This window comes from Gopherus evgoodei, chromosome 9 (genome assembly GCF_007399415.2).
Source record: "Gopherus evgoodei ecotype Sinaloan lineage chromosome 9, rGopEvg1_v1.p, whole genome shotgun sequence".
Classification (NCBI taxonomy): domain Eukaryota; kingdom Metazoa; phylum Chordata; order Testudines; family Testudinidae; genus Gopherus; species Gopherus evgoodei.
In genome coordinates, this window is record NC_044330.1 from 15604818 (window position 1) to 15617941 (window position 13124).

At 38.6% G+C, this 13124-nt stretch overlaps 1 protein-coding gene across 2 annotated transcripts in view; it reads right to left on the reverse strand.

The window, feature by feature from the left end:
• Positions 1-901: 901 nt before the first annotated feature.
• The window catches only part of FNDC3B (fibronectin type III domain containing 3B), a 408921-nt gene continuing 396698 nt past the window's right edge, over positions 902-13124 (reverse strand). For both annotated transcript variants that reach the window (XM_030575639.1, XM_030575641.1), the window contains one exon: positions 902-4413. In XM_030575639.1, the coding sequence (XP_030431499.1) occupies positions 4102-4413 (312 nt within the window). In that variant the 3' untranslated portion in view covers positions 902-4101. The remainder of the gene's footprint in view (positions 4414-13124) is intronic.

Below are 13124 nucleotides of genomic sequence, written 5' to 3' on the forward strand. Positions count from 1 at the left end.
TGGTTTGCTCTCGCGTTCCCCGAACCCCCCAGCAAACCGCAGGGAAGGAGACCTGCTTGCTCGGGGTTCCGGGAACGAGAGAGCAAACCGGGAAAGGCGACCAGCTTCGCCGCGGTTTGCTCTCTCGTTCCCGGAGCCACCCTGCAAACCGCAGGGAAGGAGACCTGCTTGCTCGGGGTTCCGGGAACGAGAGAGCAAACCGGGAAAGGAGATCAGCTTGATTACCAGAGGCTTCCTCCTTCCACGGAGGTCAAGAAAAGCGCTGGTAAGTGTTTACATTGGATTACCAGCGCTGGATCACCAGCGCTGGATCCTCTACACCCGAGACAAAACGGGAGTACGGCCAGCGCTGCAAACAGGGAGTTGCAGCGCTGGTGATGCCCTGCAGATGTGTACACCTTCAAAGTTGCAGCGCTGTAACTCCCTCACCAGCGCTGCAACTTTCTGATGTAGACAAGCCCTGAGATAGAAACGGGGATGGAACTTTGGTTAAAAAAACAACCACCACCAAACACCAGGAGTTCGGCCAGTTTGCTCATCCCTACTTTAGCGAGCTTAATTTTCAAGGCAGTATTTAGTGACCTTGTGGGACTACAGCATCCATTAAGAAAGCTATAGAAAATGAATGGACTTCAACAAGCACTTACTAAGCATTCTCTTTATAGTCTGAAAAGATGGTCCCAATATAATGACAAAGACAGGCAGATAATCACCCTGAGCAGGAAAAGGAAACATGAACCCTTTTAAAAATCTTTAAGATTCCAACTTAGCAATATACTGGGCTTGATTCATAGCTATTTCTCCAGTTTTAGGCTGCTGTAACTCCATTGGCAGGATACAGACTAATACCTATAAGGATGTAAAGGACAAAGTACTCAGTTAAAAATAACCACTGTTAATATCAGAAAGAATTAAAACATTTATTGGGCATAAATATATTACATATACACTACAGATACAGTTAAGTCTTACATACATAGCGTAGTATCTGCAAAATCTATACATTAAAATAGATATGGCAGTTTTAATACAATGCATATGAAATAGTCTAAAATTTACAATACAAGAAAACATGATTATTTTTCTCAAAGTTGAAAAGCTTGGAATGTATGTTCCCGTAGTGAGGTAAAAACATATTTATTTTTTTCAATTTAAAGAATTGTGCAAGGATAATGTTCATACACATTCAGTTAGGGCACTTTTCAATTGTGACATGGAATACTGAACTACTGTAGCCAACAAAACAGGATTAGAAAACTACAACATTTCAAGTTCATAAAGAAAAAGGCAGATAATATAAAAATGTTTCTTTCAATTTTTAATATATTTTAAATACTTATTTTTTCCTTTTTTAATTTATTTTTACAATTTATTGGAGCGCACAGGGTTTTTTGGGTTTGGTTCACATGACTGATATTTATTGGGCTAGGGAAAGGATATAAAGATGTACAGGGAACTACAAAGCATCAGTAAATTGTTGTAATCATTGATAATGGAAGTAGAAATGGGAATGGTTTAAAATCTGTAACACTTTATGGTTACATTAAAATGGATTATAACGGTATTACTACGATTACAATGAATTATAATGGCAGTATATACTAAGTAAATACTGATGTCAAATTAACTTAATATGGGCCTGATCCAACTTGCATAGAAGACTTTCGCCATTAACTTCAATAGGAGTTGGATTGGGCTCTTTGATTAGTGTGATTATAATGGATACCAAATGAATTCGAAATACTTAAAGTGTTACAGATTTCTGTTCTCTACACCTTTGCTCACTGCTTTTAAAACTACTCCATACGTTCAAACTTGCAGAAGAGAACATATTATCTAAAGCAAGTTTTATTTATTACAGTATTTTTTAAAAAAACATGCCAGGCTTAGATTTTGTAGCAGCACTGCGAAAACAGTATTCCAAAAATTCAGAAAGGGAATCTATTCAAATCTGTGGGTTTTCAAACTACAGATGACTTTTCACTGTTCTAAAAAATATATCTTCCCCCCCATTGAAGACAGCTGTGTATGCTTTGCTCACAGAATAGATGCGAGATCACAAAGTTTCATATCACAAATAAATTTAAATAAAATGTAAATAAATTTGACAAGCCATGACTTTGGCAAAAACAAAAACTTATATTTATCTCAATGCCATCTGTTTGCAAGGCTAAATTAAACTAATTATAGTCAATAACAAAATACAGAACATTTGTAATATTTGCTACATCTAGAGAGGCACATGGAATAATTCATTAATCTTAGCACTTTCTTTCAAGAGATGATTATGTGTTTTGGATACATGTAAACGTTTCAATCACTGATAACCTTTTTGGTTTTTGGCATTTAATGCACTAGATGCTCCCAACTTTAAAAACACATGAAAATGTAAGAAGGTTAATAATACTAGGAATGCTGCCAGGTAAAAAGTTGACCTAAAGTACAACAGTATAAAACAGACAAAACCGTTTAACATGCTACAAGGGGGAAAAAAAATTAGTACATAAGTACACTTCTTTATTTTTTATTTTATTTTATTTTTACAATAAATAAAAGATTGCACTGTAATGGGCATTTAAAGTACTGGATGCAGTATATTGTATAAATAAACCTAAAACACAAATAATGTTGGCTTCCCCATTATTTTGGTTAAGGGAATATTATGCTAATATAGGACACTGCATCTTAGACAATGTAGAGAGAGCACAAAACAGCTACGACAAAAGCAAAACCAAGTAGCAAAAATATACAAAAACAAGAGGAAGGGATATACATTGTGTATCTGTTGCACCCTTTTGGAATTGATTTGCACCTCCAGCTCATTACTGTCCCTGAGGTACTCACACATTGTTGACTTCAATATAAATAATCCAATGATTCGGGAATTAAAAATCTAGTATTCTGATGGATTGATACATGTATGTGTGGCCCACTGCTGTAAAAAGAGAAATGATACATTCGGATAACTACTCTGGCTTTTGCAATGTATCAAATATTTTGATTGACTCTGAGATAAGAATAATGTAGGCACCAATTTAAGGTACTTAAATTAACTGACCTCATTTTTGATACCCCCAAGACAGGTCTATAAAATGGATCGTCCTCCAAAAGTGACTGATTGACTGTAAAGTTGTTTACATTGAGTGTAAATCTTACATAATCAGTAGAGGCAGTAAGCTGTCACCAGCTCTAATCTTATAAATCAGGCTGAACAAAATAGAATATAATAAATCTATTGATTAAAAGTAGTTATATATACACACACAACAACAAACAAAAGTTAAAGCAGCTTTCCAACAGCTGAACATGGGAATAACTAACTATTGCACAATGCCCTCTTACTTAAAGTTACTGCTATGAATCAAAATGCTTAAAAAAAAATCTATAATGCTTCATAATTTATATGCAGTTTGATTATCTGATTTCTTATACAGGCAGTTCATAGTGTTGTAACCATAGAAATAACAGATAATTAAAAAAGTTTTAGATGGCAGTACATTGTTTTGATTTAAATGCACTAAGCAGTTAAAATAATTGAGTGTACATTTTACCTTGAAAAAAACTGGGACAAATGTATTGTAGTGAATAAATCATAGGTAACATTTGTAATACTGGTCGGTGAAGGACTGGTACTGTTGACTAACACTGCATTCTAGACTTATTACTATACACACTTGTGATTAATGTTTACAGATACAGAAGAGACAAAATAAGTGACCAAGGATTATAATTTACTAAATTGTAACATATATGAAAGACTATAAGGACTTCAGTGGGGAAAAAAAATCAAAACCAAACCAACCAAACAAAAAAAAACCATAAAGGCAAATTGATTGCAATTCCGAAACTCTGAAGGAAAAAAAATCTTGCTTTTGGTATCTGGGCTGCTTATTTCTCCAGTTTGACCTCCTCCTAGTTTTGAATTTCAAAAAGGTGCACCAAAACACGGATTTATCTTTTTGCTAGCTAGAACTGTAAAAATAAGAGAAGTATATAAAATGTATGGTAGAACAAAAAGATTTCAAGGAATATCTGAATAAATGTGTGGATTATAATGCGTAGCATTAGTTAAATTTATACCTCAAACTTTCACTGGATTCTCTACTTCATAAAGAAGTATTGTAATATAAAGGCAAATAAAATTGACAAAGTTGCAAAGCCAATAACAATGAGGGCTGCAAATTGTTCATCAGTAGGCATCATGCTCTTTATCTTAGGATCATCTATGCGTCCCAATTCCCCTGTAAGCATGATCTCCCTTCGTTGGAGCATAAAGGCAACAGATGGGCTGAAAGGTCCACTAAGTTCCTGTGAGGTATCCAAGCATCGGCGACATACACAGACACGGAATCGGTAGTCTGTGTTGGTCTGAAGGCCTGAGATTTGGAATGTTGTCTCATCTCCCTTGTATACCTGCAAAACAAATTAAAATTCACAATCAAATTTAAAAATCAATGGACATTCATGTGCCAAAGTTTGTTTTTTCTGAGCAACAACATTCATAAATAGCGTTATGCTATCCTTGACAAAACATGATTTGGGAGAGATTTAGATTTTAAATACTCAATTTACTACTTCATAATCTTAAATAGGGGTATAGGCATTTTATGAAACCAACAGCCTGATCCCGCATTACATACATAGCTACAAGTTCCAATGAAGTTCTGGAGAGTTTTGGTTCTGCAAGGATTTGGCATCAGACCTTTAAAGCAAACTATTAAATCTGAGTCTTTTCAGGAAACAGCCAGACTAATTTTAGGGAAAGATCTTAGTATGTCACAAGCAGTTAAAGAAGCCAGAATGTGGAGCAGAGAGGATTGTATAATAGATGCTCAAATATGGCAATTCTCCATATTCAGTACTTGGGAACATATAGTGAACACACAGAGAAAGACAAAAACTAAGGCAGGAAAGACTTCAAGCAATTAGTCCATCTCAGGAGGCAAAACTTTCTGAACATTTTGGTGGTTCAGTAAATAATACAAACAACATTAAAGTTATGCTTTATCAGCACAACAATATAAATACAAATTTGGGGCCAAATTCTGCCATATGATGCATTCCACTCACAGGTCTGAGGGCAATATTTGGCCAACAAATGGAGAAAACCTGCAAAATCATGTTATTGGAAGGCAATTTTAGAATAATCTGAAACTAGTTACAAGTTTTGTTTTGATGCAACTTATTTTTCAATTGCTTTCTTCATATTTCCCTTAAGAGCTATGTCCTATAATTTTACAATTTTACAGTAGTAGCAGTAGTCCATAAATGGCCCTACCCTTTTTATAGATATATATTAAGGATAAGATGTTTATTAGAACAGCATACACAAAGTGTTGGGAGTTTATGGATTGTTCAAAGCTAACAGTTACTTTTCAACAGAGAGATTCATTTCCTCTTTAACGATAGTCACCAAACACTAGCATGCGTGAGCAAAATACATTGGTTTTTATAGATGACAGGTGAAATCACTTTTCCAAGCTTACCTATGGTATGAGTCATGGTCAGAAATAAAATCTGACGATCTCCAAAAAAGAAGCAAAGGGCCAGAGATAAACTGTTTCTTAAAATATGTATGACATCCTGAGAGTGGGAAAACAAAGTATACAAAGCATGTGGACAAGGGTGATCCGGTTGACATACTATACTTGGAAGGTCAGAAAGATCCCACATGAAAGGCTTTTAAGCAAAAGTAAGCAGTTATGGGATAAGATGGAAGGTCCTCTCAAGGATCAGTAATACGTTAAAAGATAGTAAACAAAGGGTAGGAATAAATGATCAGTTTTCACAATGGAAAGAGATAACTAGCAGGTACCAGGACCTTGGCTGTTCAACATATTCATTAAAGTTCTGGAAAAGGGGATGAACAATGAGTTAGATTACTCAAAATAGTTAAATCCAAAGCTGATTGATAAGAGGTTCTCACAAAAACTCGTTTGCTCAGCAACAAAATAGCAGATGAAATTCAATGTTGATAAGTGCAAAGCAATGAACACTGGAAAATATAATCCCAACTATACATATAAAATGATGGTCTAAATTAGGTGTTACCATTCAGGAAAGAGATCTTGGAGTCATTGTGGAGAATTCTTTGCAAACATCTGCTCGGTGTGCAGCGGCAGTCAAAAAAGCTAACAGAATGTTAGGAACCAGTAGGAAAGGGATAGATAATAAAGACAGAAAATATCATAATGCTACTAAATAAATCCATGGTGCCTTGATGACTGTGTGCAGTTCTGGTTGCCCCATCTCAAAAAAAAAATATTAGAACTGGAAAGAGTACAGATAAGGGCAACAAAAATGATTAAGGTATGGAACAGCTTCTGTATGAGGAGAGATTAAAAAAGATTTGGACTGGTCATCTTAGAAAAGACACGACTAAGGGGAGATGTGATAGAATGATATGAATGGGGTGACGAAAAAGTGTTAGTTATCCCTTCACATAATACAAGACCAGAGGTCACCCAATGAAATTAATAGGCAGCAGGGTTAAAACAAACATAAGGAAGTATTTTTTCACACAACATACAGTCAGCCTATGGAACTCATTACCAGGGGATGTTGCAAATACCAAAAGGTATAACTGGGTTCAAAAAAGAATTATATATGTTCACAGAGGACAGGTCCGTCAATAGCCATTAACCAAGATGCTCCAGGGACGCAACCCCATGCTCCAGGTGTCCCTAAACCTCCCACTGCCAGAAGCTGGGACTGGACAACATGGGGTGGCTGTTTTGTTCATTCCTTCTGAAGCATCTGGCACTAGCCACTGTAGGAAGATAGATGCTGGGCTAGATGGATCATTGGTCTTACACAGTACGGCCATTCTTATGTAAAGTTCCTCTTGGTTGCATTTTATCCAATGTTTAATGTATCCAAAACTTAACCTATTAGTGGTAATAACATTTAAAGAATTTATGATTCAGTGAGTCTGAATCAGAGTAAGTGGGAGAAAATATGAATCTGAATAAATAACTGGGAGTGGATGTTGAGATTTAAGTGGAAAAAGTGAAATGCAGTTAATATTAATCCTGCAAACACATAATCATTTACAACAATTTATGTAGCAAAGGATTCTTAAGGTTGGTATTTTATTGAACACTGAAATGCAAAACAATGTGTTGCATGCCACAAAAATCTCCTGTGCAAAAACTAGACTGCCTCCATCTCTTCAAGAGGTTGAAGATCTTGTCTTGCATTTTGCTGTTTAATCACAGCAGGAATGGAAGACTGAGAGAGGCTCCATTCACTTGAATGGGAGAGTTCTGGTTTATAAATGGGAAACAAAAGAGAAATTAAAACTGAGCTGACAGAAAACTTCTTATATGTAGATCTAGAAAACGAAATACAACATCGCACATCCAAATAAAAGGAATAGCTCAAATGAATAGCAATTGAACACACAGATAACTCTGTGTCTTCTTTTCTGTAAAGCTGGGTGCCTGTACAAAGTTTAAATTGAAATAGACATTCAAGACCTCAATAATGGACCAATCATGTTCTCCCATGCATTTTACACCTCAGCCAAGAAATCAGTATTTCATTACTTGTGAAAGCCTAGGTCAAGATGTGCTATGGATATTTAATGTCTCCAAGCCTGCTACAGTCTTTCCATATACACTATTGATGAGGTTCATTTTGAAGAGCAATACTACTTGGCTCCAAAAGATAAATAAAACATGTAAACTAAGACTCATATTCTCCCCCTATTTCATGTGTTCAACATTCATGGAGAGTTTGGCATCAAAGCAATAGGTAGAATATAATCCTTAACACACGTAAAACTGTCTTAAATTCTAGCACTATATAACATATTTTCTTACCATAAATCTCCATGATTCACCACATCTGTCTTCTCTTGTCATATTGGTGATCTTTCCCTGTCTTCCCATGCCCAAAAAAGAACTTAGCCATTAGGGTCAATGGGCTACGCACAGGGCCGCCCAAAGGATTCAGGGGGCCTGGGGCAAAGCAATTTCGGGGCCCCTACCATAAAAAAAAAGTTGCAATACTATAGAACAGGGGTAGGCAACCTATGGCACACGTGCCAAAGGCGGCACGTAAGCTGATTTTCAGTGGCACTCACGCTGCCCGGGTCCTGGCCACTAGTCATTTTAAATGAAGCTTCTTAAACATTTTAAAAACCTTATTTACTTACATACAACAATAGTTTAGTTATATATTATAGACTTATAGAAAGAGACCTTCTAAAAACATTAAAATGTATTACTGGCACACAAAACCTTAAATTAGAGTGAATAAATGAAGACTTGGCACACCACTTCTGAAAGGCTTTCCATTATAAAAAATTCTTTTCAAGAACCAAGGTACCTATCTGATCAAGGTACTATTTTGTAGCCTCAGGAAACTCTGTTCAGATCTGACCATTGCCATTTCTCATTAATAGTTTGCAGGCTACAGCTTGCTTTTGGCAGCATGCTAAAACCCCTCAACATTTATCGATCTTAGATACTTACATCCCTTGTCCCCCTTAACGTAGTAGCTGAGCACCTCATAATTTTTAATATACTGATACTTACTAAACCTCTTTGAATAACGTATGCCATCAGGACTGCCATTTTACTTATTTATTTCCATTTAAAGAAACATAAACAATGCCCCTCCCAGGTCTCTAGCCATCCTTGCCATAAATTAACTCTCTTGCTGTCACAACCAGCACTCCTACAACAAAATGAAAACCTAGAAAAACCCAAATAAGGAAATCTACTTAAATAGGAAGCTTACATATAAATAATGTTAGGGTGGGGATATATAAAAAATCCTCATATTGTTCAAAAAGTTAGTTGGGTAAATTGATGATGTTACCTGTTTTCCTGTAAGGATGTTACATCCCAAGGTAACTGGGAAGCTAAATACAGTTACATCACAGCTATTGAAAGATTTAGATCTTCATTACGGGGTAATAAATATAGATGACCAAGAAAGTTCAATTAAGCTGACTAAATGATGAGACTTCTTAGAATCAGCCCAGAGACTCAGAAGTGAGACAAGAGTGATTTTAAAAAAGGATTAAAAAACAGTTTGAAACTCAGCGCTGACCAAGAGTGATGAAGACAAATAGCTACAACTCTTTTTCATTAGACACAGCAGGTCAGTCCTCAGCTCATGTAAACTGGCATGGCGCCAATGATTTCAATGGCAGGTGAGTTTAATGAAGCTATGCTGATTGGCATTCGCTGAGGATCTGGCCCAGTAAGGACAATAACAGGGGAAATGGCAACTTTGGTCTTTGAATAAGAAAAGGAAATAGGCAGCTTGTTAAAGAAGTTTAGTTAAAATCTAACGGAACCAGCAATGATAAATTGTGCTGTATAAGGCAAATGCTAATGAGCAAGTTTACCAGCTTAACGATCAACATCTTAGAGCATGTGGGAAAAAGGAAAATAAAAACCAAACTAAAATAAATTTAAGAAATGTTTTGGTTAATATTTCTCTCTCTCTCATACTCTTCTAAGAGAGGAAGGAAGCCCCCTAACTGAGGTTCAGTTCCTTGCTCTGCCACTCACTTCCTGTGCGACCTCACACAAATCACTCTTTGTGCTTCCATTCCCTTTCTATAAAATGGGGATACGAGCACTGCTCTACCTCACTGGGGGTGTTGGGAGGATAAATATATTATACACTGTGAAGCACTATGGTTATGGGGGCCACATAAGTACCTAAGACTGACTGTAGACCCTTCATATGTGGTTGTACAGCACCTAGCACAATGAAACCTCAATCTTCGGGATCCTAGGCACCACCACAATATACGTATTTAATAATAAATAATAAACAATAAAAATCAAAATCTGAGCAGGTACTCATATGGTCGTCATCACTGTAGCATCTTCTGGGTCCTGTGCTGATTCTAGCTATACATGAGCTGCTTATCAAAGCATCTATGCTTTGTATCCTCTCTCAGCAATGGGCAGGCAATTATTATTGTGTACACCATTCACACATGGCTGCAGCAGCTGCTTCATTCATACTTGGCTGCAGTGGCAACCCTTGAGTCATTACACAGACAAATATCCCACTGATGTCAATGGAAGTTTATCTTCATTACAGCCCCAGGACCGGGCAGGGTCAATACAGGGTTTCACTGCTCTAAATCAGGGGTTCTTCAAACTTCATGACCCTCTTTTGACAATAAAAATTACTACATGACCCCAGGAAGAGGGACTGAAATCAGCACCGCTGCCCTGGGCTGGAGGGACAAAGCTGAATAAAGCCCAAAGGCTGTAACCTGAGACCTGCCACCAGGGCTGAAGCCATCAGCCTTCAGCCCTAGGTGGTAGGGCTCGGGCTTCAGCTTTGGCCCTCAGCCCCAGCAAGTCTAACGTCAGCGCTGGCGACCCCATTAAAACAGGGTCACAACCCACTTTGGGGTCCCAACCCCCAGTTTGAGACTCGTTGCTCTAAGCAGAGAAGAAATCTTTTTGTTTGACAGTTCTCTGTGCTGGGGCACCTCTCTCTGGAACGGCTAAATGGATCACTGAATTGAAGTTTATTTTATATAGAACCAGAGGTGGATTAAGGTTGCTTGGGGCCCTGGGCTGGAGCAAGTGGGGAACCCTCCACCCTTTCAAACTGCAGTCCTACTCCCATTCCACCCTTTATGCCTGTGGCCCTGCCCATGGCCCCACCCCATTCTGCTCCTTCCCCCGCCCCGTTCCACACACCCATTCTGCCCGCACCACTGGTTCTCTCCCCCCACCCACAGTGATACCTGTGCTGCCGGTGGTGGTAGGGACAGGACTGCTCTGGCGTTGCTGCAGTTGCCTCCCTGCTGGGGCTGCGGCTGTCCAGGGAATGCCACATGCTGGGCTCCTGCTTCCCCCTGCCCATTCCCATATCCCGTTCTCTTCCCTGTCCTCTCCCTTTCTCCTCACTGACCCCTTGCCCTGCCCCCTCCCCCGCCCACAGTTGTAGAGGAAAAAAGTGGGCACTAGGACCCAGAAGGCAGGGGAAAAACTGCTCAGTCTGCTCCCCACTAGCTGAAACATGGGGGTTTTTTATTTTGCAGAAACAGGGGGGAGTGGTGCATGATACCCCTCATCCCTCACCCCCAGCCTCACCTTTGTTTGGGAGGGAAATGCCCTATACCCTCCCAAACTACACCTATATGCCTGGGGCTGCAGCTAGAGTTGGGCGCTGGGGCTCCGGTGCTGCTGCCGACCAGCAGGGTTGGGGTGCCCATTTTTACGGGGCCACTGGGCACAAGCCCTGTTGGCCTGGGGCTAATCCGCCACTATATAGAATAGAAGCAGGAGTTGCTGTTTGGGAGCTTGGGAACATAACACAAATGTGCTGCGCTTTTCTGCTGGACCCCTCTCTGAAGCTAGCACCACAGCAAGTTGTTATTTGTATTACAGTAGCACCTAGAAGCCCTAGTCATGGTGCAGAAACCCACTATGCTAGGTGCTGTACAAACATGGAACAAAAAGTCCCTGCCCCATGAGACTTACAAACTATGTACATCACACACATCCTGCTGGACCTTCCATGACATTTGATACTATTGATCAGCAGCAATCAGACTGAACTCAAAGGGTTTTGTGGGTGACTGTTTCTCTACCTTTATAGCCCCTACCAGGAAAGTTCAATCCTGGTCATATATTAAAACGAGTCCCCCTGTTGTCCTGTGAAGGAACAGGTTGTTAAGTACTGGGCACTAATGTTGCCAAATTGAAATGCACTTGATATAAGTGTATGAGAAGCACAACGTGGCATTAGTGAGAATGAGGCTTATTGTGAATCCTAGGCGTGATTCTCATTATTACTGAAGCCACTTTACACTGACAGAGAGATAATGAGAATGATACCCAATATTTCCAATACTTTAATGTCTCCTTCCAAGCCAGTGCAATGCCTTTACTGTGGAATCTTCCATTGAAATCAATAGTTTTGAAGGACCTATCAAGTAATGTATTAAAATAAGAAAAACATATTTTATGCTGCTCATCAAGTTATTTTCTTTTGTGTATATGTCTTTTTTTTCTTTCTTGGTAATATTTAATTACTCTGGTCCTCCGCGAGGAAAACAGAGATACAGAATGCTATCCTGGTGACTGGAAAGCAGGCTAAGGCATCACATTAGCTAGTTAGGTTCTCTCCTTAGCTTTCCTATTTCCACCAGCAGAGGGACTGAATCACTCCAGATGGCATCTTCACATCCGTCTCCTGTTGGGAATGCTTCCAGATTTTTGAAGACGTTTGGAGGTTTTGGGGGGGTTTTCAGACACAGATTTGCCCCAGGGAGTAATCTCTATGCATGAGGCAAACCTGTGAAGAAGTAGTGCAGGCTCTCCACTTTATCCTCCTGCACAGCTGAACTACTCCTGAGTCCAGTTTCCTGCATTCCATGTTTTATATGTGTAGTGAACATTTACCCATACCAGTGCATTGGAAATGAAGGGGAGCGTAATGAATATGTCGATCACCAATGATTCTGATTAGAACAACAACATTTGCCTGCCATTTACTAGCTATGCCACTTGTAACAATTTAAATATTTTCCTTTTATTTACAGTATATTTAATTAACTTAGATGCCATTTATATAAAAGACTTTCAACTGCACTGACAAGAGAGCTTTAGGCAGGATAATTTAATTTAGGTGGTAGCACACAAAGGTGCATTTGAGAGAATATACTGTGTATTTTCTATTCTTATTAAAATAATACAGAGTGAGTGGTGGAGCAGCACAGAACTGTCAGTCTTCCCAAACTCTCACCTACACTTTTTATACTTAAACTTTTTCTTTTGAAGAGAGACAAAAGACAATTTAGTACTTTTAAAATGTTCACTTTTTAATCAAACACCAAATTCACTTCAGAAAGTTCTATATAGGCTTTTATGTATCTATAAAAGATACACACACACACACACACACACACACTGCACTTAATATTTAGATCCTGATTCTGGCTACTGTAAAGACAGTTTTTCAGATGCCATAATGATGGCATGGTATGAGAACATAGAAAAACAGGGAAGACTCCCATTGGGAACGTTAAGCTAATCAAGAGTATTTTAGTGTTAAAATCCTATATAGGCAGATAACGTATACACAACACACACACCATGCACAGAGAATCTTATTAACATTGCAAAATCAAG